Here is a 27,439-nt window from a genome sequence, read left to right as displayed (position 1 = left end):
ACAACTCGTATGTTTCTGTAAATGTCCCCCCAGGCCCCGGGGGAACCTTCTTTGAGGGCACCGGCCACTCCAGGTTGTGGCCACTACTGTCGAAATGGCCATTATTATGTTCAGTATAAAAACCATGAATTTTGATACCCATATTGCCACAACTCGTATGTTTCTGTAAATGTCCCCCAGGCCCCGGGAACCTTCTTTGAGGGCACCGGCCACTCCAGGTTGTGGCCACTACTGTCGAAATGGCCATTATTATGTTCAGTATAAAAACCATGAATTTTGATACCCATATTTCCACAACTCGTATGTTTCTGTAAATGTCCCCCCAGGCCCCGGGGGAACCTTCTTTGAGGGCACCGGCCACTCCAGGTTGTGGCCACTACTGTCAAAATGGCCATTATTATGTTCAGTATCAAAAACCATGAATTTTGATACCCATATTGCCACAACTCGTATGTTTCTGTAAATGTCCCCCCAGGCCCCGGGGGAACCTTCTTTGAGGGCACCGGCCACTCCAGGTTGTGGCCACTACTGTCGAAATGGCCATTATTATGTTCAGTATCAAAACCATGAATTTTGATACCCATATTGCCACAACTCGTATGTTTCTGTAAATGTCCCCCCAGGCCCCGGGGGAACCTTCTTTGAGGGCACCGGCCACTCCAGGTTGTGGCCACTACTGTCAAAATGGCCATTATTATGTTCAGTATCAAAAACCATGAATTTTGATACCCATATTGCCACAACTCGTATGTTTCTGTAAATGTCCCCCCAGGCCCCGGGGGAACCTTCTTTGAGGGCACCGGACACTCCAGGTTGTGGCCACTACTGTCGAAATTGCCATTATTATGTTCAGTATCAAAAACCATGAATTTTGATACCCATATTGCCACAACTCGTATGTTTCTGTAAATGTCCCCCCAGGCCCCGGGGGAACCTTCTTTGAGGGCACCGGACACTCCAGGTTGTGGCCACTACTGTCGAAATTGCCATTATTATGTTCAGTATCAAAAACCATGAATTTTGATACCCATATTACCACAACTCGTATGTTTCTGTAAATGTCCCCCCAGGCCACGGGGGAACCTTCTTTGAGGGCACCGGACACTCCAGGTTGTGGCCACTACTGTCGAAATTGCCATTATTATGTTCAGTATCAAAAACCATGAATTTTGATACCCATATTGCCACAACTCGTATGTTTCTGTAAATGTCCCCCTAGGCCACGGGGGAACCTTCTTTGAGGGCACCGGCCACTCCAGGTTGTGGCCACTACTGTCAAAATGGCCATTATTATGTTCAGTATCAAAAACCATGAATTTTGATACCCATATTTCCACAACTCGTATGTTTCTGTAAATGTCCCCCCACGCCCCGAGGGAACCTTCTTTGAGGGCACCGGCCACTCCAGGTTGTGGCCACTACTGTCGAAATGGCCATTATTATGTTCAGTATAAAAAACCATGAATTTTGATACCCATATTGCCACAACTCGTATGTTTCTGTAAATGTCCCCCCAGGCCCCGGGGGAACCTTCTTTGAGGCCACCGGCCACTCCTGGTTTTGGCCACCACTGTCGAATTGGCCATTTTTCATGAGAACCGCCGCATCATAGCGACTTCCACGCCGTCCGCTTCGCTCGAATTTCCTCCTTCTGCTGCTGGTGGTTCTTCCTTCTGGTTGCTGGTCCTCTTCTTCTATTGGCCGCTGCTGCTGCTGCTCCGCGCCGGCCCGACGTGCACAGTTCGAGTGCTCGTTCCAAAGTGACTTGCTTATGCGAAATTTTCTGCTTAAATAGCGGCACAGCCGGAGAACGGCACAAAAGGGGCGCGGTCTCGAATGCATACGCTCGCTCTGATTGGTCATCTGTCCGATTTGTACTGAAAAATTACTCATTTTGATTGCATGTTTTAAGTGCTTTAACTATGTTTAGTCAGACTATCTATGTAGTTAAACAATAGCTGAAGTCTTCCTCTTTCGATTGGTGGTCTAACCATCTGGATTGATTCACAGGGGAAAAAGATATAAGCGTTCAAAATGTCCCCTTTTTTAACGCTTAAAAGTGACGCTTTGGATCGAATTTCTGATCTGGCCCCCCAATATAGTAAGTAAAGACATAGTCCTATGTCAAAAACCCCTAACGTTCCTTCTTGACAGAAAAGGTCCTTCTCTACAGGTTGATCACTTCGAGTATATCGCATACGGCGTATCATACGCGCATAATATCGTACCAAATGCTGCGTACCGTATAAGGCTTTCTAGTCAGAAATTTACCAACACATTCAAAGTATGTTTACATGACAGCTGGACGTTTGTTTGCATCAAGTTTCCTATCTCTTTCTAGTAAACAAATTTTGTCAAGCGACTTCTAGCTGGTTTTTTTTTGACTGACTGCCCGATATGTCAACCAACATACTTCGCAGGGCTGTGACAGCTACAGCTCGATCATTGTTTGCATCAGGACACTGTGACGAGGAGTTCGTCATTTTTGGGTTAAATTTATTTTTTTTCACTGCACGGTTACTGAAAATCGCACTTTTGGGAGTTCAGAAATCGCACTTTTGACAGTTCGCTTAAACGAACTGAAAAAAGTGTGATTTTGCGAACTCGAAAAAATGGTAAAAATCGCCAAAAACCGAGTTCAGTTAAGCGAACTCTCGAAAGTGCGATTTTGGACTTAGCGAAATTTTTGAAATTCGTTGAAACGTTTCGTCTTTATTGTTAGTTTGTTTTTGCGCTCCGGAGCTTCGGGTTGATTTTCGGGTAAATATAACGGACGGATTTTTCATGGCGAAAAGGACGGATTAATGGACAAGAGTGCAAGAGGAATCCGTCCGCCGGTGGACGGATTGCCTTCAATGTTTGCGAAAAGGTTCCGGCCACCGGTGGACGGATTACGGCACATGGTTTTGCAAGAGAAATCCGTCCGCCGGTGGACGGATAACGCACAAGGTTTTGCAAGAGGAATCCGTCCGCCGGTGGACGGATTGCCTTCAATGTTTGCGAAAAGGTTCCGGCCACCGGTGAACGGATTACGGCACAAGGTTTTGCAAGAGAAATCCGTCCGCCGGTGGACGGATAACGCACAAGTTTTTGCAAGAGGAATCCGTCCGCCGGTGGACGGATTGCCTTCCAATGTTTGCGAAAAGGTTCCGGCCACCGGTGAACGGATTACGGCACAAGGTTTTGCAAGAGAAATCCGTCCGCCGGTGGACGGATCACTGAACAAGAACGCAAGAGGAATCCAACCGCCGGTGGACGGATTACTGGACAAGGACGCAAGAGGAATCCGTCCACCGTTAGACGGAGTGCCTTCCAATGTTGGCGAAAAGGTTCGGTCCACCGGTGGACGGATTACTAGACAAGAACGCAAGAGGAATCCGTCTACCAGTGGACGGATTACTGGACAAGGACGCAAGAGAAATCCGTCTACCGGTGGACGAATTACTGGACAAGAACGCAAAAGGAATCCGTCCGCCGGTGGACGGAATTATTTAATGATTTTTTCAAAACAAGTTTAATAATTATTTTATTCTAGTTTCAGGCCGTCTCGTGATCGCTCGACCAAGATGTGCAAAAGAGGTGAACGTCGCCGGTTGAATCTTCCCGTATTTTCGTATCGATACCATCACCATCCGCAAGAACTCGAGGTCAACCGCTTTTGAACCGGTATGACCTAGGTTACGATCAATTATGTGCTGTACTAATTATTATGCAACTAACTTTATTATTTAGGCCGGCTCTAGAGATTCCGAGTCACTCCGAAACAGAGGATATCAGCAAGCGCGGCAGCACAGGGCACGGATTGGCCTACCTCGAACCGGAATTCCACGCTCCATGATTCGGTACTCGCCAAACTCGTTGGTCTCGCTGGTGAAAGCTTCTCGTAGCAGCAGTACTAGCGGCTCGTACGGACATCTGTCGGATAGTGCGCTGGGACCGGCGCTTTTTGCCGGGTCTACCCGGACATCATCTGCCTACAGCCAGCATGTTCCCGCTTCACCATCCGCCTCAGCTGGGACATTTTTTGGCCAAGTCGCAGGTAAAAAGCTGCCTCAGCTTGTTCTTCAGTGGATTTCCCGATCAGCACGAACTAACATCGAACTTTCTATTTCCAGCAAATCAACGAATTCTCTAGCAATAAGCAGGAATAGACAACCTCCGTGTCCAACCAGTGACACGACAAGAGGCGGACAGCACAAACAATGCTCTGCAGAAGACATCCCGCGTTATACGTGAACCAGCCCCGCACGTCCTAATGCACAAGACAAGTCCTTCGAACGGGTCGGCCATGGTCACCTTAAATCATCAGCTAAACCCAATGTCAGGTTCTAACCTCGCTTCCTTTTTGTAGTTTGAAGTTTGCTGCAAAGCATACTCCCAGCTTAAGAACCTCAAAACCCATCTGCGATCACACACCGGCCAAAAGCCGTATACCGGCGAGTACCCGGGTTGTAGCAAGGCGTTCAACAACGTGTCCGACCATGCAAAACACCAGAACCGCACCTACAGCATTGCGGTAAGACTAGTTTTAACAAGCTGTGCCTGTGCTGTGGCCTCACGCTAACCGTTGCATTACTTTCAGAATCACTACCCGGAGGACATGCAGAGTGGCAAGACAACGAGCATGAGCAGTCGGAGCATCAAGTTGGAGTCGGACGCACACTCGCCGGGTCAACCGCCGATCAGTAGTCCGATGTCGATCTCGGCGCTTACTGCTAGGCTGATGGACGATTGCGACGGTGGCAGCATGCAGCTGGGCAGTCTCGAAGTTGATCCGGCTTGGCCGTACGCGGACGAGTTTGATAGTTGACCTAGTGACGTATTGAGCTTGTCTTACTTATGGTCTCTTTAATTCCAAGTCGCCGATCTGCCATTTGTCCTGCGGGAAATTGTTGACCTCGGTGGTCCGGCCACAGCGACAGCTGGTGCTCGCCTACCGGAAGTACTCGGAATCGGTTCAAGAACCAAGGCACGACTCCGTCATCGCCCCTCGCCAAGGACAACTGCCAGACGACGGATGGGAGTTTTACGACGTCTGCCGCTGTCGTGAAACACCAACACGATGATGTCGAACGCGTACCTGAACCCGGATCAGCTACGGCGGGATACTTCAACATGCGCTCGGCGGATATCAGCTGGCGGAGAAGCCAAGCATCGCTACGGAGCTCGATCTGGCCGATGCGCCCTTGCAGCTACTACAACTCGTCGTTCGACGATCCGATCCCACCGGGAAGTTCGCAGCGGTCCAGATCAATGTCTACGGCAATGGATGGAAGCCAGTCAGCAAGTTCCACCCCAACCAGTCGTGTTTGACGAGCTCGAAGAGGGTGAGATTGATTGAAATAAGTTGGACGTGACGATTTCCAGCAGCAGTCGCCTGACAAAACTGCTTCCTCGCCCCAGTTTCCTCCTCGAAGGAAGTAATCGGTACATCGGTGAACATCACCTTGGCGGCCGGGACAACCTCCAGCAGCAACGCTTGGTCCTTCTCCTGTTCATTCAGGTCACGGTAACAGAAAAGGTCGGATCTGCAGATGAATAATATATAAATATATTGTACTTCACGAAACATGCTTTTATGAATAAAAATAAAAAAATTCGCTGTTTATTTATTTTCAATTTCAATTTATTTCGGATTCCAAAAGAAAAAGCTAAAGCGCCCAAAGATAGGCAACCTACAAAGCCTCTAAAGCCAGTGAAATATTTCGCCATGCTCGAACTCGGCAGTTCATGAAAATCATGATTTCGCCAGTTCGACCCACTTTACCAAAAAAAGTGTTATCCGAGTTGAACTCCAAAAATCATGATAATTACCATTTTTTTGGTTCTTTTTGGTAAGCGTGTGGGCCTAGAAAGCCTTATGGACTCCAATATTGGCTTCATATTTGTGCAATATCAGAAGTATTTGCCTCGAGAAGCAAGTAGTTCAATTTAAAATACTTGCTGTCTGCAATAAACCCACTCAAAAAACAAAATGATACATTTGAGCTGAAAATTTTGAGGTCAGCTGACAGCCACAGAACGCGAATACCAACAAGATTGCTACGATGAATTCAAAAAACTATTGCGCTCGTATCTTTGCAACCCCTACACGCTTACCAAAAGAACCAAAAAATGGTAATTATCATGATTTTGGAGTTCAACTCGGATAACACTTTTTTGGTAAAGTGGGTCGAACTGGCGAAATCATGATTTTCATGAACTGCCGAGTTCGAGCATGGCGAAATATTTCACTGGCTTTAGAGGCTTTGTAGGTTGCCTATCTTTGGGCGCTTTAGCTTTTTCTTTGGAATCCGAAATAAATTGAAATTGAAAATAAATAAACAGCGAATTTTTTATTTTTATTCATAAAAGCATGTTTCGTGAAGTACAATATATTTATATATTATTCATCTGCAGATCCGACCTTTTCTGTTACCGTGACCTGAATGAACAGGAGAAGGACCAAGCGTTGCTGCTGGAGGTTGTCCCGGCCGCCAAGGTGATGTTCACCGATGTACCGATTACTTCCTTCGAGGAGGAAACTGGGGCGAGGAAGCAGTTTTGTCAGGCGACTGCTGCTGGAAATCGTCACGTCCAACTTATTTCAATCAATCTCACCCTCTTCGAGCTCGTCAAACACGACTGGTTGGGGTGGAACTTGCTGACTGGCTTCCATCCATTGCCGTAGACATTGATCTGGACCGCTGCGAACTTCCCGGTGGGATCGGATCGTCGAACGACGAGTTGTAGTAGCTGCAAGGGCGCATCGGCCAGATCGAGCTCCGTAGCGATGCTTGGCTTCTCCGCCAGCTGATATCCGCCGAGCGCATGTTGAAGTATCCCGCCGTAGCTGATCCGGGTTCAGGTACGCGTTCGACATCATCGTGTTGGTGTTTCACGACAGCGGCAGACGTCGTAAAACTCCCATCCGTCGTCTGGCAGTTGTCCTTGGCGAGGGGCGATGACGGAGTCGTGCCTTGGTTCTTGAACCGATTCCGAGTACTTCCGGTAGGCGAGCACCAGCTGTCGCTGTGGCCGGACCACCGAGGTCAACAATTTCCCGCAGGACAAATGGCAGATCGGCGACTTGGAATTAAAGAGACCATAAGTAAGACAAGCTCAATACGTCACTAGGTCAACTATCAAACTCGTCCGCGTACGGCCAAGCCGGATCAACTTCGAGACTGCCCAGCTGCATGCTGCCACCGTCGCAATCGTCCATCAGCCTAGCAGTAAGCGCCGAGATCGACATCGGACTACTGATCGGCGGTTGACCCGGCGAGTGTGCGTCCGACTCCAACTTGATGCTCCGACTGCTCATGCTCGTTGTCTTGCCACTCTGCATGTCCTCCGGGTAGTGATTCTGAAAGTAATGCAACGGTTAGCGTGAGGCCACAGCACAGGCACAGCTTGTTAAAACTAGTCTTACCGCAATGCTGTAGGTGCGGTTCTGGTGTTTTGCATGGTCGGACACGTTGTTGAACGCCTTGCTACAACCCGGGTACTCGCCGGTATACGGCTTTTGGCCGGTGTGTGATCGCAGATGGGTTTTGAGGTTCTTAAGCTGGGAGTATGCTTTGCAGCAAACTTCAAACTACAAAAAGGAAGCGAGGTTAGAACCTGACATTGGGTTTAGCTGATGATTTAAGGTGACCATGGCCGACCCGTTCGAAGGACTTGTCTTGTGCATTAGGACGTGCGGGGCTGGTTCACGTATAACGCGGGATGTCTTCTGCAGAGCATTGTTTGTGCTGTCCGCCTCTTGTCGTGTCACTGGTTGGACACGGAGGTTGTCTATTCCTGCTTATTGCTAGAGAATTCGTTGATTTGCTGGAAATAGAAAGTTCGATGTTAGTTCGTGCTGATCGGGAAATCCACTGAAGAACAAGCTGAGGCAGCTTTTTACCTGCGACTTGGCCAAAAAATGTCCCAGCTGAGGCGGATGGTGAAGCGGGAACATGCTGGCTGTAGGCAGATGATGTCCGGGTAGACCCGGCAAAAAGCGCCGGTCCCAGCGCACTATCCGACAGATGTCCGTACGAGCCGCTAGTACTGCTGCTACGAGAAGCTTTCACCAGCGAGACCAACGAGTTTGGCGAGTACCGAATCATGGAGCGTGGAATTCCGGTTCGAGGTAGGCCAATCCGTGCCCTGTGCTGCCGCGCTTGCTGATATCCTCTGTTTCGGAGTGACTCGGAATCTCTAGAGCCGGCCTAAATAATAAAGTTAGTTGCATAATAATTAGTACAGCACATAATTGATCGTAACCTAGGTCATACCGGTTCAAAAGCGGTTGACCTCGAGTTCTTGCGGATGGTGATGGTATCGATACGAAAATACGGGAAGATTCAACCGGCGACGTTCACCTCTTTTGCACATCTTGGTCGAGCGATCACGAGACGGCCTGAAACTAGAATAAAATAATTATTAAACTTGTTTTGAAAAAAAATCATTAAATAATTCCGTCCACCGGCGGACGGATTCCTTTTGCGTTCTTGTCCAGTAATCCGTCCACCGGTAGACGGATTTCTCTTGCGTCCTTGTCCAGTAATCCGTCCACTGGTAGACGGATTCCTCTTGCGTTCTTGTCTAGTAATCCGTCCACCGGTGGACCGAACCTTTTCGCCAACATTGGAAGGCACTCCGTCTAACGGTGGACGGATTCCTCTTGCGTCCTTGTCCAGTAATCCGTCCACCGGCGGTTGGATTCCTCTTGCGTTCTTGTCCAGTGATCCGTCCACCGGCGGACGGATTTCTCTTGCAAAACCTTGTGCCGTAATCCGTTCACCGGTGGCCGGAACCTTTTCGCAAACATTGAAGGCAATCCGTCCACCGGCGGACGGATTCCTCTTGCAAAAACTTGTGCGTTATCCGTCCACCGGCGGACGGATTTCTCTTGCAAAACCTTGTGCCGTAATCCGTTCACCGGTGGCCGGAACCTTTTCGCAAACATTGGAAGGCAATCCGTCCACCGGCGGACGGATTCCTCTTGCAAAACCTTGTGCGTTATCCGTCCACCGGCGGACGGATTTCTCTTGCAAAACCATGTGCCGTAATCCGTCCACCGGTGGCCGGAACCTTTTCGCAAACATTGGAAGGCAATCCGTCCACCGGCGGACGGATTCCTCTTGCACTCTTGTCCATTAATCCGTCCTTTTCGCCATGAAAAATCCGTCCGTTATATTTACCCGAAAATCAACCCGAAGCTCCGGAGCGCAAAAACAAACTAACAATAAAGACGAAACGTTTCAACGAATTTCAAAATTTCGCTAAGTCCAAAATCGCACTTTCGAGAGTTCGCTTAACTGAACTCGGTTTTTGGCGATTTTTACCATTTTTCGAGTTCGCAAAATCACACTTTTTTCAGTTCGTTTAAGCGAACTGTCAAAAGTGCGATTTCTGAACTCCCAAAAGTGCGATTTTCAGTAACCGTGATACAAGAAAATCGCCAAAACTGATATTTCTGGAGTTTTTTGAAAGGTCAATAAACCAAATTTCAGTTTTTGCTTTTGGGTGTTTTAAAACCGCCTTGAGTCAGGGTATTAAAAAACACCCAAAAGCAAAAACTAAAAATTGGACCTTTAAACAAAACTCCAGATTTTCTCAACACGCGCAATATTTTTTTCCGTGCATGCGATTTAAATTTCCCGTCCCTAGAGTTATCTACGTGCGCATGTATTGCGTGTACGTACACGAAAAAAAGTGAGGTTAAATTTTGTACCAGCCAGCAAAACAAATGGTGCGCTAGTGTGTGTGAGATCGGGCTTAGATAGCTCTCTTCAATTCTCCCCGCCCACTGACGAGCGGGATTTTCGCCAGTTTTGTTTTCATTCGCCCCTTCTTCGTTTTTGCACGCGTGACACGTTGAAATCAGCTGTCATCACAAAAATACGCAAACGCAAACGGGTCGACGGCGAAACACTTTCACACAATTTGGCAGCATTTTCACCAGTGATATTTAGCCATTTAGTGCATCCGAAATTGAAATTTAAACACGCAAAATGGTAGATGAAGGCACCCGCAAAACACTTAGCAGCATTCCACTACTGCAGACCAAGGCTGGCCCCCGGGAAAAGGACCTGTGGGTGCAGCGATTGAAGGAGGAATACCAAGCTCTGATCAAGGTGGGTTTGCTGTTTTATTTTCTTTCGAGAAAAACAAACATAGGTACTGAACATTAATTTTATTGCAGTACGTCCAAAACAATAAATCGTCGGATTCGGATTGGTTCCGCCTGGAGTCGAACAAGGAGGGAACAAAATGGTTCGGAACATGCTGGTATGTCCACAACTTGCTCAAGTACGAGTTTGATGTGGAGTTTGACGTAGGTTAACTAACTAATTTATTGCCATCCAGAGATTGACGATTACTTCCTCCCCCGCAGATTCCCGTGACGTACCCGGCGACGGCCCCGGAAATTGCGCTCCCTGGTCTGGACGGTAAAACCGCCAAGATGTACCGCGGCGGTAAGATTTGCCTAACGGATCACTTTAAGCCGCTGTGGGCGCGAAACGTGCCCAAGTTTGGGATAGCGCACGCGATGGCCCTCGGGCTGGCACCGTGGCTGGCGGTCGAGATTCCGGACTTGATAGAGAAAGGAGTCGTCACGTACAAAGAAAAGGGCGAAACATCTGGCTGAGGATGAGGTGCGCAAGGCTGGTAGGGGAAATGTGTCTCTTATTTGTGTTATGAAATTGTGGCAGAAAGATTTATATGAAAAAAAAAGTAATATTATGCGTAAAAGATTTATCAATCAATAGGCTATTGCTTTTGGATGCTTTAAATGATGCAAATCGGTATTTGTTCTTTAAAGTATATCACTTCCATTGTGTGGAACCAGATCGGAAATCCAATCCATCCGAAAGATTGTGCCTGTCTCAAGCTTAGGTGTCTTCAGGAAATTTGGTGCAGTATCTGAGCCTTGATCTGAGCAAATCTTCAAAAATCTGTTTTTTAAGCTCAGCAATTCAGGGTAAAGATTTAGAGAAAAGTTATGTTTGGGGTACTTTTAGAGCTGAGTTTTCGGTCATTCCATTTTTTTTAATCCGACTAAAACTTTTGTGCCTTCGGTATGCCCAAAGAAGCCGTTTTGCATCATAAGTTTGTCCATATTATTTTCTATACAAATTTGGCAGCTGTCCATACAAAAATGAAACATGAAAATTCAAAAATCTGTATCTATTGAAGAAATTTTTTGATCGATTTGGTGTCTTGAGCAAAGTTGTAGACATAGATAAGGATTACACTGAAAAAAATTATTCATGGTAAAAAAATTGTGATTTTTAATTTCACTTTTAATTACTAAAACATGATTTGCAAAAACGCTATTTTTATTTTATTATTTTCTGATATGCCAACTTTTCAGAAATTTTCAAAACGGACAAAACACCTTTGATCGAGATATAATTTTTTGAATCAATACTATTTTTTCAAAAAATCGAAATATTGGTCGAAATTTTTTTTTTCAAAACTTCATTTTTCAATGTAAAATAGAATTTGCAATCAAAAAGTACTGTAGTGAAATTTTGATAAAGTGCTCTGTTTTCAAGTTATAGCCATTTTTTGGTAACTTTCAAAAAAAAGTCGCAGTTATTTTTTTTAAATTAGTGCCCATGTTTGCCCACTATTTAAAAAAATATTTTTGAAGAGCGGAGAAAATTCCCTATTTTTTGCTTTTTAGAACATTTTTGATACAACCCTTAGTTGCTAAGTTATTGCCATAAAAAAATAGTTGCTGAGATATGGACGTTAGAAAATGGTGGGTTGTGGTTTTATCCCATATTCTCGAATCCCACTTTCCCGAATCCCATATCCCCGAAAATCATTTTCCCGAAATTTCCACATCCCCGAAAATCATTTTCCCGAAAATTCCATATCCCGAATGTCATTTACCTGAATGGCAATTTTACCGAACTGTCGTTTTCCCGAATTTACATATTCCCGAATGGTTATTTCCCCGAAAGTTCCATTTTCCCGAATGATATTAACTTAGATATAAACTAAATTGGTTTTTAGGGATATTTTTACAAAAGTATGACCTTAATGTTAAATTCTCCTACGTATGTTTTTAAATATGAAAAAAAAAACAAAACAAATGACCGTCGAAGGCCATTCATAAACCACGCGGAAACTTCAAGAAAGCGAGGTTTTGAGATCATCCATGTTCAATAAAAAAGATTTTTTTGTATGGACAATTTTCAGCAAAGCACAATTTTCCAAAACGGTATCCACGTGGTAAGGATTGCACAGCACCGATATCTTTAAGCGACGACTCGAAACGCAGGAATCAGTTTGTTCTAGATTTTGTTTAACTTTTTAGTGAAATCTAAATAGTTGATTATTGAATTACAAAATGCATTTTTTTTTTAATATTTCATCACCGCCATTTTGGGTTTAAAATTACTAAATCACTTTAAAGTAGTTTAGGGGTTATAACCCGAAGTGAGCTTTCGACAAGGCCTTTGGATATCCGAGTCTGGACTGTATTTCGATTTTCAACTAAATGCCAAAAAAATGCGAAATGATCAATGTATCAAATCGACGCTGTCGTGCTATTTTGTCGTTAGTCGCTTTTTTACGTTTCGAGAAAAATGCGTGTTTGACCTTGAATAAACGAAAAATAGAGCTCGCTATGTAAACAATAACAATCACGTTTTATTTTGTTGACCATTCTGTGCATTGTCCTGAAATTTGTTTGAATTTGGTTGCTGAGGTCCCCCCCTCCCCCTATTTTCGCAACATTTCGTAACATACACTGACACCCCTCCCCCCCCTAACTGCGTTACGTAATAAAAGAACGCTCCCATATGTACTCTGCTCAAGATGTTCTCCTTCTCTACATCATTTGTCATATTCGGAGTTTTTGTTGGATTCGGCGGACCCGGGCAGACGGTAATAACAAAATTCATGCCATTTCTATAACAAATTCTGTTAAAATAACAAAAAGTGTTATGGATTCTTCTTGAAAAATTCATTTTTGCATAAGAGTTGGATAACAGTTTATGTTATCATAACAAAATTTGTTATTGGTCTGATATTGGTTGAAAGCCAACACAACTTTTGAATAACATTTTTTGTTATGGAAGAATAACTCCAACTGTTATTGGGATGATCGGATTAGTTGTAAAAATAACAAAAATTAATAACAAAGATTTGTTCGAAGAATAACTAAAAATGTGTATAGTCTGTTATTCCAATAGCAACCCAATAACAAAAGAAAATCGTCGAATAACACATATTGTTATAAATAACATGAAATGTTATTGGCCTAGTATTTTCAAATATCAAAAAATGTTATTCCAAAGTTATTACCGTCTGCTCGGGGAGACAGTTCTTTTTGAAAGGCAGTTGGAGTAACTAAATCTCAGAATCCGGAATCGGATCCTTTAAGTCCACAGACTTAGAAAATATTCAAAACTCAAGTGGAGCTGGAATAAAACGCTCGTAAAAATCTCGGAATTTTTTGAACGTTCAATTGTGGACATGATACTTCATTGATCGCCACTTCCCCGAACCCGGTCAGGAGGGTATGCCCGTTGTCCAGAACCGCGCGCAGCTTTTTAAAAATATGTTTGTCAAAAGTGGGCAAACATGTGCACTAATAAAAAAATAAAGGCTGCGACTATTTTCAAAAGTTACCTCAAAATGGCTTTAACTTGAAAATGGTGCCTCTTATCAAAATTTCTCTGAAGTACTTTTTGATTGTAAATTTGATTTTGATATATTTTGATTTTTTGAAAAAAAAACAGTATTGATTAAAAATTTGTAACTCTGTCAAAGTTTTTCTGCATATTCTGGATATTTCTGAAAAGTTAGTGTTTAATGTCCCCTAAAACATATCTAAAAATACATTTTTTTTATAAAAGTATTGTTTGTTTTTTTGATCCAGTTTTTGTGACAAAAAGTGAAATTAAAAATCACCAAACAATTTTTTACCGTCAATATTTTTTTTTCAGTGTAGGAGTCCTTATCCATACCTACAACTTTGCCGAAGAAGTTATAATATTTTTGTTAAAAGCTAAAAGTATTCACAAAGCTACGTATTTTCAAAAATCATTTTTGAGTATTCCACAAAAAATCCAGAGTTTTTTTTTGAAAAGGTCCAATAAACCAAATTTTCATTTTTTGCTTTTTGGGTGTTTGTAATTACCCCTGACTCAAGGCGGTTCTAAAAACACCCAAAAACCAAAAAAAAAAATAAAATTTGGTTTATAGCACCTTTTTAAAAAAAGCAAACCCAATTCCTTTCTTTAGTAAGAAAGGCAAAACTCTAGATAGTATTACTATCGGAATTTATGAAAAGTGCCGATCATTTGGTACAAAATATGTAAAAAATAGTATTTTTTTGAAAATACGTAGTTTTGTAAAAAAAAAATATTTCCAAAAAAGTATTATAACATTCGAAATGTATGAGAAAATCCCGATCATTTGATACCCATGTTGCAATAACAATAGTATTGAGTATTTTTTCGAGAAACATTGCATTTTCAAAATACAGGGAAAATACATACATGTATGCTTGTAAAAATTTTCATGTAACTATAATTGAAATGGATAGCTGACCGTGGAACCGTGGTGTAGGGGTAAGCTTGGGTTCGATCCCAGACGGTTCCGGTGGCATTTTTCGAGACGAGATTTGTCTGACCACGCCTTCCGTCGGATGGGGAAGTAAATGTTGGCCCCAGTCTTACCTAGAGGGTTAGGTCGTTAGCTCAATCCAGGTGTAGGAGTCGTCTCCTTGGGTCCTGCCTCGGTGGAGTCGTTGGTAGGGCAGTTGGACTAACAATCCAAAGGTCGTCAGTTCGAATCCCGGGGTGGACGGAAGCTTAGGTGTAAAAAGAGGTTTACAATTGCCTCAACAATCAAGCCTTCGTACACTTAGTTTCGAATAGGAATTTCGCAATCGAGAACGCCAAGGCAATAGGGACGTGGTGTTACATCGTGCTGCCATCTGGTTTTTTTAAGTGCAACAGTGGAAAAGTGCTGAGTCATCGTCTAAAAATAGACGGCGTCCTATCTCGGCCAGCAAAATGAAGTCGATAAAGTAGTCGATTTCGATGAGAAAAAGTGGAAAACGTGGTCTAAAAATAGCGACGCCATCCCCCTATGCTGTAGAGCGAATAATTTGATTGAGCTGACATGGATAGCTCCAAAACACCATATTTTTTGAAGTTTGGATGATGTTTCATATGATTATAACCAATGTCTCCCATATAGCCCAAATCCCATAAGCTCTGTGCTTCAGTTAAGCACTGGGCCGTGCTTAACCGAGGCAGCTGAACGAAACATAACCGGGGCATGACTGTATTATTTTTGTATGGACAGCTGTAAATTTGTATGGAAAATTATATGGACAAACTAATGATGCAAAATAGCTGCTTTGGGCATACCGAAGGCACCAAAAAAGTTTCAGGCGGATCAAAAAATACAAAAATTAAAATAAAAAAAGACATTTTTCGTAGAGAATTGCTCAAATATAACAATCGATTTGTTGGGATCTGTGAAGATCAAACGGTTTGGCATTGGAAGCTGTTCCAGATGGCGTTCTTAACACAACATGGCCCACAATCGACATACGACATTACGACAAGGTAGCACAAGGACGACTATATGTTATTGAAGAACTGTAACTAAACTAAATGGGAATTTCTTCTTCTTCAGGGAGTGTTTCGGATTTATCTTAGCGCAAAAAAAAGTACAAACCCAAACCACTTCTAGTACTTTTGCGTTATATTTTCTCAATTTAACAGCTCTCTTGATATATATATTAATCTAGTTGTTGTTTTTAAAATTTTAACTATACACAATGCTGCGCGCACGTTGCTCTGATGTGGGTGTGTGTGTGTGTAGCAGTAGTCAGTTTCTGTTTTGCGATTAAAATATTAACACAATTAATATTCCTCTGTGTTGTGTGCTGCCGTTGATCGATCAGCGATAATATAGGTAGACAAGAATGCAGCCTTAAACTAAACTATGTTTCTGCCTCGTACGAACTAAAAAAAAGTGTGCAAGTGTGATTTGTTTTGTTGGTTGTTGTGGTTATAGCTCTTACTAAAACGATATATTAGTGTATAATCATTTGATTTTGGTTATTTACAAAGTGTTGGATTTTTTTTAAACAGCGGCGTACGTTATGTTTCGCTTGTCTGGAGAGTTAGCCTATGAGTATCATGCTATTCAAGGAGATTTACAGCAACTTATTTACTTGTTTACTCGCGAAACGGATGTAAACCTAGATGTGTCTGTTTGTGTGTGTGTTTTGCTAAAGATATTCAAGGATATTGAAAGAGAGATACGTTTGATACGGGTTGAGATGTGCTTCGGGAAGAGGTCCTGTTTCGTGAAGTCTCTATGTAGTTGCGATCCTACTCGATCGTGTTTGTTCACAGTTTCGTGAAGTTCGAGTAAGGTTTAGTTCGATAGATTGTTTGTTTGCGTGTGATTTACTTTTCTATCAACAACTGTAATTTGTGTTATTTCTTTGCTCCATTCTGAACATGCTGCCTTCTTTTCTGAGATATTGTTTCCTTTACCTGATTTCTTTTTTTTTCAAGGTAATTGGATGATTGGAAAACTTATTGTTGGCAAAACATATATTTTTTTTGTTGAATTTTGTAAAAAAAAACCTGAAAGAAATCCTACAAAAGGAAGACATTTCAACTCTCTTTCTTCAAACGTGATCAAATTCGCAGGAGGTTAATCGTTTCAACATTCCTTTATTTTTAACTTCAACAAGTCACGGTTAGTTTTCCTATCAATACAATTGGTTATACTTTTTACAATTGGTTTTGTGTGTGATTGTGTGTGTGTGTGTTTCCTCTCAAATCCTCCGTAACATAACGAGCATGCTTTTCAGAAAAAAAGAAAACCATTTTCTGCGCGCGAAAAATCAAATTCAAAGAAACGCTACTACGCGCTTTTTTCGAGAGTGTGATGCACATATAAAAATAGGTGTCTTCTGCAAAACACAAGTTCAAATTATTCAAATGGTGGTGTTTTCGACCAGGTAAAAAATTAAGAGACCTCGTTGTCTCTTTTTCTTACATTTTTGTTTCGTGTTGTTGATTGCGGGGAGGGACATTCGAACGCGTGCACCCTTTAAGGAACAGTTGGAAAATTTTGCTAGGAATTTATAAAAGTAAAAATTTGGTAGCAAAGCGTGCAGAAAGGAAACCACCCCCGCACCCTTAACAGCTAGTGTTAGCGAATAAATTAATTTAAATTACGAAAAGTTCAATTTAAGCTCGAGTTGCGCGCGCGTTTTTCGCTTCAAATTTGATTTTTCACAAAGAGAGAAAAGAACCCAACCGTTGAATAGAGAGTGAAAAATAAGGGGCACCCTTTTTCGAAAGAGGGATACAGCAATCAGCACCTGTTTGGCATGTCGTTTTGAGATTAACGCTTGTAGACCGGCGACAGGTCCAGCGTGAGGTTCCGCAGCGCCTGGTTCTGCGCCGAGGATCGCGTCTGGCGCGACGACCGAATAATCTCCAGCACCAGGCTGCGGCAATCGTTGCACACGGCCATCAGCTCCCCCGTCAGCCGCTCCTTCTGGGGGTCGATGACGGAGTTTTGACCGGCGGCGGCCGCCGCCGACAAGGTGAACGCCTTGGCGAACCGATTCCTGGAAGTGCTAGTGAGACGATTAGGATCGACTTTTAATCCCGCAAAACTCGAGGTTAAGCTTACCTTCGGTCCAGCGTGCTGTTGTTGGAGTGTGGCCGGGCCGGACTCTGCGGCGGAAGACTGTGCGGACCCTCCATGCTGCGCGTCATCAGCGATAGACTCTTTTGGTGTTGGCTTGTGGTGGCGGATGCAGTTGCCGATGGGTGGTGGTTGTGATCTTTGGCGCCACTGCCGTTGGCCATGGGCAGCGAAAGGGGTTCGGCGCCGTGCAGGCTGCTGCCCGGCGTGCTGGAGGCCGAGCGTTGGTTCTTTGGCGACGATGGAGCGCTACCGACGGTGTTGCGAGTCTGAAAGTTGACGATCTTATATAAGCACTAAATTTTAAATTGTGAGTCAGGAGACTCCATTGAACCGTGGACCTTTTTTTGAAGATACGATTGAATAAAAAAAGGTTTTGTTTCTTTCTCTAAATAAGTGTAATATGTTCCTAGTACATTTAGCTAGACACTCATTGATTTACCGAAATTTTCATATCCAATTTCCAATATTTTGAAAATCCCGGGGCTTTTTTTGAAATGGACATAAGTACCAGTTTTCAGAACATTTGTTATGTTACTAAAACTTTCAAAGATTTCAAATCAGATCAAATTGATGGATTACTGATACCTAGCTAAAAAGCATTTAAAATTGGACATTTTTGTATTTTGTTGTGCTCTGGATTTTAAACAACCACAATTCTCAATCTTTTAAGTTTCCTATAAATAAATTTATTTTCTTATATATTTTCTCAGGCGAGGCCGTGGCAATTATTTTTTTAAACCTAAAGCACATTTAAAAATGTTAAATAATTTGTAGGATATCTTCTGATCTCTAAATTATACTTTTTCGGATACAGTCAAGGATGGAATAATAACAAAAAATTAGGTGTACAAAATGTGTCTAGAATGGCATTAAAATAAAAACTGTTCGAAAAATGTTCAATCGAGATAAGTACACCATTCGATTCAGCAGGAATTTTGTGCACCAAAAATATGAGTTTTCATATGTTTTAACATATTAAAAGTATTTTATTTTAAAAGAAAATTAACAAAAAGTATGAAAATCGAGACATTTAGTATGAGAGCTGTCAAATCTCTGACCATCAAAAAGCTGGATTTGTCTATTAAATTACAGTATGTGAAAAAAGTATTTACACCTCTTGGGCACTATGCACATTTTGTGATGAAACATGTGAACAATTTAAAGTACTACGTTTTGTTCAGAAACTCATACCGAACACAAAAAGCTCATGAAAAGATGATTTCTATAAAAAGTTCTATAACAAAAATTATGTTCCGATGCCGAGCCCGATAACATGATCATTATCGGACTCTCTGTTTTTCGTTCCCAACAAGCTCAGACTTGTTGATTTAGGCCCACCTGGCTAGGACAACAGGAAAAGTGCTATAAAACTAGACTCACAAAGTTGGTGTCCTATATAATACATAAGGAAGGATTTGTCTACCTCAAATCCTTCCCGCACAGCTAGCATAAGTTTTAGAAGTAAGAATTCAGTCTGTAACTACCTCTTAAGCGGAGCGAACACGGCTCAAAATAAAAATGCTTAAAGACCCAAACTGTCTTTAATTATAATTGGCGCAGCCGGTCGGCGTCGATCAACCTCAGAGCAGAATCAAATAGTGCATGCGTGTGATTAATAACCATTCGCGAAGTGTGTTCCCGGACAAATACGGAATTAATCCCGAACGTCACCGGAGTATTCGAGCATCATCGGAACATCGGAATTGAGGACACCGCCAACAGAGGAACCTGAGGAGCAGTACTCGACGAGGACCACCACGACTAGCAACTTAATTGATTTGAGAGCCATTCCGCCATACGTCGCATCAAGAGGATGTCTCAGTGAGAATCAAAAGAGAAGAGTAGAAGTGAAGTGAAGGAAAACGACTGGGAAAAATGTACCAGTTCGTAAATATGGAACCACAGTTCCAACAAATTTTATTAAAAAGAGTTCTTGATCTAAAAGCAAGACTCAATTATTCTACAGAAGATGGAAATATATCCTCTTCTCTTATAAAAGACCTGAGTGCCCTGTTAAAATGGAGTGCAAAAATTGGCCTCCTTGGGGAGTCAGATGTCAAAAACGTTCAATATAATTTGAACATAGTACGAAAATGTACTAATCAAACAATCAACGAATCAACATCAAGTGAATTGATGGATATAAGGATAAAGAATCAGCAGAAGGCAAAGAGCCAACTACCGGGATTGATGTTTGAAAACAGTCCAAAGTGTTTGATTGAAATGACAAGTCAGAATAGATCAACACAAACGGACAACAAACAAATAAACAATCTTCAAGAAGAATCGCCAAGCAACGTTATCTTAATTGCAGAACGTAAAAAGTTCACCAGTTCGAAAAACAAATCTACAAAAAGGACAAGAAACATATGTCAACGTCAACTTCGCATCATACGGAGCAAGAATCCAGCAAACAACACGTCAACAAAAAGTTCTATCGGAACAAAAAAATCAATGGATGGATCAAGAATCAGCGAAGCCAACACAAACCAAGGGAACAACAAGTTATCTAGAAATCAACGGAACTTCAAGTCAACGAATTGCATGTCATCGAATAGGTATGTGTTAACATATAAAGATAAGTTCGTAGACACAAATTCCAAAATTTTGTCAAATCAAAAGCTTTACGATAGGGGTAAAAAGTTGTCAATTGATCTTTTAACTAGAAAGTGGAAATACAAATCAACACCCCATAAATATGTTTTACCATGTAAGATAGTAGGCCAATTTCAAAATTATAAATTGCAAAACCGCTTTTATGATCGGGGTAAAAAAAAAACATTCATATAACAAGTAAAAACATCGTAGGTGACAGATCAGTGATTCAGACCGATTCAAATCAAAATGGCAAGACTTCTGTTAACTATATTAACAAAATATTTTGCAAAATTTTTTGAAGTAAAACTGCTCACTCCATATCTAGACATCGTGGAATACGCTTTTAAGAAGCTGTTATCGAATGTCAAAGACACATGTTTTTTTTAAATGATTTTCATGAAATAACGACAATTAAACAAAATAAAAATGAAGAGACAGTTATTGATTGCATCTAAATTGCTTGATAACTAAAATTTAAATAGATAAAACAATATCCAATCAAAAGCTGCAAAAATATATTGCCCAGAAAAAAAATGTTTTTTTTTTATTGTGCCAAGCTCTATTAAGATTGTTTCTATTTGGACACAATACTAATTTTTATGTAGCAAAAAACATAAAAAAAATATAAAAAAAATGTTTTAAAGAGTCATGCGAACATGATAGTAGCAGTTATTTGAAAGTAAAAAAAAAAACTTATCAACCTAACAAATTAAGATCGTAATCTCAATCATATGAGTACTTAATACCTTTTTTTTATTTCTGATATAAAAAAAATCTGCAAAATTGTGTTGTACGAAACCATATACAAGGAAATTTCAAGATTGTTGTAGTATTCACAACAGTAAGATATGAAAGAACAATGCTTATATTAGCTCAAACAGATATAATGTACACTAAAACATTTCTTTATCTGTTTCGAATGTTGCTTTGAGTTTAATATCAATATTTTTTTTATCTGAAGTTCAAGCAAACATAACAAAATAGTGTTTGCTGTGTAAAACAAACAATCGATTGGCGTAGACCAACGAGCATTTGTAATTTGAGTTCAATAAACTAAAATTATAACGATAATTTCAGAAGTAATTCAGAAATAAATGTCCCTAACATTTATTACAAGATGTGAAAAAAATAAACACAAATTTAATTAATAAATTAGATACTATAAAAATAATAATGAAGAAAACATTCAACAATATTTGTTTTTAAGTCCAAGGCTTCTAAATAAGCTGATAAAAAGCTTAAATTTTAAAAAGAAAATCATTTTGCCACAACTGAAAATTATAAGAAGTAATTTTACTCTACGAATCATATCATTCAGAGAAATCTTGATGAATAAAAAAAATGTAATCCGCTAGCAATAAAAAAAATCTATATAGACTCCTAAATTTCAAAATAAACAAAAATATTTCAACAACAATTGTTGATTAATTACGACATACGAATATAATATGGAAAATAAACCTACCACGAATATTTGAGAGTTTTTGGTACTCTGAGAATTTGGTGATAGAAAAATTAAACAACAACCAACATATTGACATTTTGTCATCATATTGTGAATAATAATATGTGTCCAAACAACACAGTATCAATTCAGAAAAATTAATGTTACAATTAAAAAAGCACACACAAACTGTAATTCAAAAACTTTGTCTGATCAACATTGATTTTAAAACAAATTATGATTTAAACTGAAAAAAGTGCTTTCTTACTACTTTCGAATATTTAAAAGCTAAAAATTTAAAGCAAAATACAGATAAAAAATAGTCTCAGCTTTTCTGTGATTAAAAGTATCTGTTTTTTATGCTAATTTGATACAAAAAAACTGTATCTCTTTAAAAAATAGAAAAAGACCAGTGTTCAAAAACCAATCCTGACAAGTCCAAATATTTTGTTAGGATTTTATCAAGAAAAATTAAACTATATTGAATACAACAGTGTTCGGACAATACAAAATTAACAATGAAGAAAAAGTTTCAAAATGCCTAAAAGAAATTTAGTATTTTATATTTTTTGTAAAAGTGGATAGAAATTTAATATACGATATACCACATAATTACTGACAAGATAGAAAAAATTGCAAAAGAACTTTGAAAAGTTTTTTTTTTCTTCTTGCCAAATGCAAAAAAATCAATGGTTATAAATATACCAATATATATTTAGTACCTAAAGCTAAAATCAATGTATCAAAATGTACTTATAATCGTAATACGTTAAAATATACCGTGAATACACCTTACAACTTTTGTTTACATCACAAAATTTAAGATTGCAAATAAAATGATTCAAATAGTGTATGTCAACTAATGAAAAAATTACTCAATTAAATTTTATTCTGACTGTAAATAATAACTCATGACTCTCGCAACAACACAAAAATAATCATAAAAAGATTAAAAGTGTTCAATATGATTCAAAGTTAACCAAAACAATTAATAAAAAAAAGTTTTATTTTTCAATTCAATGAAATCTTAAGTACAGTAAAAATATTAGGAACATATTTTTCCTTTGACAAAATATAAAAGAATAGGAATTTAATCATACTAGGGTAATATACCCATTTTAATCACACTAAGCCGTTCGATCAATTCTCATCACTTTTGCCGTTTTCCGCTAGAAAATCAACATTTTTAGATGTATCAACAATGAAGAGTTGCTTGCTCACTTTTATTTGAACTATTTATTACTTTGGAACAGTCAAAAACACTTAATGAAAGCTGTAATTCATGATCAAAGTGCTGATAGGCCGATAATAGAAATAGGCTGAAAAAGGGTATAGTTCCCTAACTGTCAAAATCAGAAAACGGTATAAAAAATATGACTATGTTGTCTTAAAACAAGTCACTGAACTTAATTTAGGTAGAAAAAAAACTGCCATGTATAACTAAACCATCGCAATACATTAGATCAGTTTACAGCGAGAAATAGATGAAGATTTGAAATACAAAATTATGCATAGAAATCGTTGCAAGCGGTAAAGACTACACATGAGTTCAAAAACTATTACAGAAACTGTGTCAAATGAATTCTCAACAAACGATAACATTAAGGATAATAATAATAAAAAAATTACATAAATTAAATCGGACAGTTAAAAGCAATAAAACAATGTAATACAAAATAACCTTGATGCCAAAAAGGCTAATTAACAGAAATTCAGTTCTAAAACCAATACAACTGTTCTAAAAAAGTATCTCAAATATTGTGTTAACTGGTTGAGAAAACAAACAATAATTATAACAAAAAAATAAACATTAGGAATATTATTATGAAAATATATCCATTTGATAAGTGTTACAATTTCAAAAAAAAAAAATCAAGAAGGAAACCATGAATAAAAAAAGGTATAATTACTCAGTTATTTCATGTAACATGTAATCTATTAACTCTCCAAACATAAACAGATAGCCAGAAACACAAAGTTAAACATACAATTTTTAAAATTATGAAAATATTATGAATTATAGTTCAAATCCAATTTAAACATATATATATGAGGATCGCCTATGTTACTGAGCAAAACTATAATCAAAAATACTTCTTAATTATTTAGGCGTAAAGAACAGAAACACATTTATATTATAACGCATGAGGACATGCTTTTTCATCCCCCGGAGGAATTATGTTCCGATGCCGAGCCCGATAACATGATCATTATCGGACTCTCTGTTTTCGTTCCCAACAAGCTCAGACTTGTTGATTTAGGCCCACCTGGCTAGGACAACAGGAAAAGTGCTATAAAACTAGACTCACAAAGTTGGTGTCCTATATAATACATAAGGAAGGATTTGTCTACCTCAAATCCTTCCCGCACAGCTAGCATAAGTTTTAGAAGTAAGAATTCAGTCTGTAACTACCTCTTAAGCGGAGCGAACACGGCTCAAAATAAAAATGCTTAAAGACCCAAACTGTCTTTAATTATAATTCAAATACTATTACAAAAATCAAAAAAGGTGCAAAAAAGTGTGTACACCTTTCGAAAAAATAACATAAATAATGTTATTTGTTGACAAATCACCATAAATCCAGTCTCCCAACTCCAAATAGGCATTGACTGATTAAAAAAATAATTGGGATTGAATATTTATAAAGTTTACTAACTACCCCGGTACGAAATTCCAACGAAAAATCTATTTCATCGATATAAAGACCCCCAAAACGGTGTTATACCCACTCCAAAATGTTTATTTAACAATTCTATGGTAATATATTGACATTTAGTTGAATTAAAAGTTTGCAAAATTAAGTTTAGATAAGTTTTATATAAAAATTTCCAGAGTTATTTAAACTTTTATACTAAGTAGTTAGTAAACTTTATATTCAATCCAAATTATTTTTTTAATCAGTCAAGGATGCCTATTTGGAGTTGGGAGACTGGATTTATGGTGATTTGTGCCAAAGGGGTGTAAATAGTTTTTTTTACATACTGTATAAATTGCACTCATATCTTTCAATTTCATGAAGTTTGAAATGTCACATGAAAGGACTTTTTTATACTCAGTACACTTCCTCCGGTGCCACCGGTAACCGGTTCCGGAGTGGTCCGACCGGGTCAAAGGACACCGGCATGATAATAGATGATTAATGATTTTAATTTAACGAAGTTTGATAAGCAATAGGTCGACTTTTAAATATCACAATCATCGGAACCATTTGCGTGGTACCATGGAATCGGTTCCGGAGTGGCCACAAATACCCTGAACTGACCCAAAGTAGTCAGTTTACCTAGGTACCGTAAACTGGGGTCAATCGGGACACATGGGGCGAATTGGGACAGCATTTTCAACCATGTTGGAGCACAATATTTTTATTTTTCTGGATGGTTTCGGTTAGGACAGGCTCTGGTAAACAAAATGTGTACATCCATTTCCAAATTTAAAAGCTTTAAGTGCTCTAAAAACTGCTGTCCCTATTCAGACTGTAGTCCCGATTTACCCCAGATTACGGTACTACAAACAACGTTTCATAACATTGGCTCAAATGTCGATTGAATGACAAAAGCTTAAAAAAAACAAGCTCGACGGATGTTTCGGGTTGCCGGAACCGGTGGTCACTTTGGACAAATTACCTCACCGGGAACTCATAGTCACAGTCAATGCCCGTAAAATGCAACTGGAAGTAACCCGCTAGATGTTATCGATTGCAAGATACAGGCAATCAAAGTTGGGGATTAACGCGTTAATTAACACGTGGCATTTTCTGATCCATTTGAGTCTTCATCAAAGTTGTAGTTATAGCCAAGGACTATTCAGAAAAAATAGTTAATGTGAAAAATAGATAGACCATTTTAAATTTTTTATCACTATTGAAAGAACTTAATTAAATTGAGTACATATCATAATTGAGCAGTTCTCTACGAAATCGATCTTTGTTTTTGAATTTTAATTTTTGTATTTTTTAATCCGGCTGAGACTTTTTTTAGTGTCTTCAGTATGCCCAAAGAAGCCATTTTGCATCATTAGTTTGTCCATATAATTTTCCATACAAATTTGGCAGCTGTCCATACAAAATTGATCGATTTGGTGTCTTCGGTAATGTTGTGGGTATGGATAAGGACTACACTGAAAAAAATGATACACGGTAAAAAAATGGTGATTTTTAATTTAACTTTTTGTCACTAAAACTTGATTTGCAAAAAAACACTATTTTTAATTTTATTTATTTTTTGATATGTTTTAGGAGACATAAAATGCCAACTTTTCAGAAATTTACAGGTTGTGAAAAAAAATTTGGCCGAGTTATGAATTTACGAATCAACACTATTTTTTTCAAAAAATCGAAAAATTGGTTGCCAAAAAATTTTAACTTCATTAAAAATGTAATGTAAAATCAAATTTGCAATCAAAAAGTACTGTAGTGAAATTTTCATAAAGTGCACCGTTTTCAAGTTATAGCCATTTTTAGGTAACTGTTTTGAAAAAAGTCGCAGTTTCCCATTTTTTTTTAAATAGTGCACATGTTTGCCCACTTTTGAAAAAAATATTTTTGAAAAACTGAGCAAATTCTCTATATTTTGAATTTTTGAACTTTGTTGATACGACCCTAAGTTGCTGAGATATTGCCATGCAAAGGTTTAAAAACAGTAAAATTGATGTTTTCCAAGTCTCACCCAAACAACCCACCATTTTCTAACGTCGATATCTCAGCAACTAATGGTCCGATTTTCAATGTCAAAATATGAAACATTCGTAAAATTTGCGGATCTTTCCGAAAACAATACTTTTAAAATTTTCAAATCAAGACTAACATTTCAAAAGGGACAAACATTCAATATTACGCCTTTTTGAAATGTTAGTCTTGATTTAAAAAAAATGAAAATATTTTTTTCGGAAAGATCAGAAAATTTCACGAATGCTTCATATTTTAACATTGTTAATGGTTGGTTGTTTGGGTGAGACTTGGAAAACATCAATTTTCCTGTTTTTAAACCTTTGCATGGCAATATCTCAGCAACTAAGGGTCGTATCAACAAAGTTCAAAAAAGCAAAATATAGAGAATTTTCTCAGCTTTTCAAAAATATTTTTTTCAAAAGTGGGCAAACATGTGCACTAATTTAAAAAAAAAATGGAAAACTACATACAGATTTACAGATACAGATTTTTGAATTTTCATAAATCATTTTTGTATGGACAGCTGCCAAATTTGTATGGAAATTATATGGACAAACTAATTATGCAAAATGGCTTCTTTGGGCATACCGAAGGCACCAAAAAAGTTTCAGCCGGATTAAAAAATACAAAAAAAAATCGAATGACCGAAATCTCAGAAAATTGCTCAATTATTGAATATTTTAAATGTTATTAAAAATGAAAAGTTTGTATAAAAATAAAATTTAAAATTCAGACAAAAATTACTAACAAGCATTTCGTCGAGAAACTACAAGTCAACTCACCTTTCGGTCTAACTCGGGCCGCAGCAGCCGCTCCATCAGCGACCGCGGGAACGTTTCGTCCACGAGGCTGTGCGGTCCGGAACCTCCACCATGCGCGTGGTGATGGCTGGGCGACGGCGTGTTCGACGTGCACGGGCTGCTCATCAGCGAGGGCGACAGGAGCACCACGGGAACATTCCGGAAATGTTCGGTAGGTATTCGCATCTGAGAAATAGACGGAGTAAGTTTGACATTGAACTCAACATTTGTGAAGCGGATTC

General features: G+C 39.4%; 3 protein-coding genes across 12 annotated transcripts in view; 1 reads left to right on the top strand and 2 right to left on the bottom strand.

Annotated features, from left to right (window-relative positions):
- Positions 1-7,117: 7,117 nt before the first annotated feature.
- Positions 7,118-7,833, bottom strand: LOC119766377 (zinc finger protein GLIS1-like). The gene is made up of 3 exons (XM_038250881.1): positions 7,637-7,833; positions 7,412-7,576; positions 7,118-7,345 (listed from the first exon to the last, which is right to left on the bottom strand). Exons 1-3 carry the CDS (start codon positions 7,670-7,672, stop codon positions 7,118-7,120), a joined length of 429 nt encoding a protein of 142 aa, XP_038106809.1. The 5' UTR covers positions 7,673-7,833.
- A 2,009-nt stretch (positions 7,834-9,842) lies between these two features.
- LOC6043725 (ubiquitin-fold modifier-conjugating enzyme 1) lies at positions 9,843-10,769 on the top strand. Its single transcript, XM_001861311.2, has 3 exons — positions 9,843-10,106; positions 10,175-10,306; positions 10,367-10,769. The coding sequence occupies exons 1-3, from the start codon at positions 9,984-9,986 to the stop codon at positions 10,619-10,621; spliced, it is 510 nt and encodes a 169-aa protein (XP_001861346.1). The 5' UTR covers positions 9,843-9,983; the 3' UTR covers positions 10,622-10,769.
- Positions 10,770-15,693: 4,924 nt separating this feature from the next.
- The window catches only part of LOC6043724 (protein spire), a 340,317-nt gene continuing 328,571 nt past the window's right edge, over positions 15,694-27,439 (bottom strand). For 6 of the 10 annotated variants that reach the window (XM_038255297.1, XM_038255294.1, XM_038255288.1 and 3 more), the window contains 3 exons: positions 27,180-27,383; positions 17,671-17,954; positions 17,377-17,614 (listed from right to left, as the gene is read on the bottom strand). In XM_038255297.1, the coding sequence (XP_038111225.1) occupies positions 17,377-17,614; positions 17,671-17,954; positions 27,180-27,383 (726 nt within the window). Of the gene's footprint in view, positions 17,615-17,670; positions 17,955-27,179; positions 27,384-27,439 lie in introns of all 10 variants that reach the window. The other 4 variants (XM_038255292.1, XM_038255296.1, XM_038255293.1 and 1 more) reach the window with 2 other exon arrangements.

The sequence above is a fragment of the Culex quinquefasciatus genome, chromosome 2, assembly GCF_015732765.1.
Source record: "Culex quinquefasciatus strain JHB chromosome 2, VPISU_Cqui_1.0_pri_paternal, whole genome shotgun sequence".
In the NCBI taxonomy this organism is placed as follows: Eukaryota; Metazoa; Arthropoda; class Insecta; order Diptera; family Culicidae; genus Culex; species Culex quinquefasciatus.
The sequence above is the reverse complement of the archived record's forward strand: the minus strand, read 5'-3'. Positions and strand labels throughout refer to the sequence as shown.

Coding starts and splice junctions, on each gene's coding strand:
- LOC119766377 (XM_038250881.1), bottom strand. CDS start 7,672: ATGCACAAGACAAGTCCTTCGAACGGGTCGGCCATG. Junction 7,577..7,636: donor CTTCGAACGGGTCGGCCATG/GTCACCTTAAAT, acceptor TCCTTTTTGTAG/TTTGAAGTTTGCTGCAAAGC. Junction 7,346..7,411: donor ACCGCACCTACAGCATTGCG/GTAAGACTAGTT, acceptor CATTACTTTCAG/AATCACTACCCGGAGGACAT.
- LOC6043725 (XM_001861311.2), top strand. CDS start 9,984: ATGGTAGATGAAGGCACCCGCAAAACACTTAGCAGCATTCCACTACTG. Junction 10,107..10,174: donor AATACCAAGCTCTGATCAAG/GTGGGTTTGCTG, acceptor ATTTTATTGCAG/TACGTCCAAAACAATAAATC. Junction 10,307..10,366: donor AGTTTGATGTGGAGTTTGAC/GTAGGTTAACTA, acceptor CCTCCCCCGCAG/ATTCCCGTGACGTACCCGGC.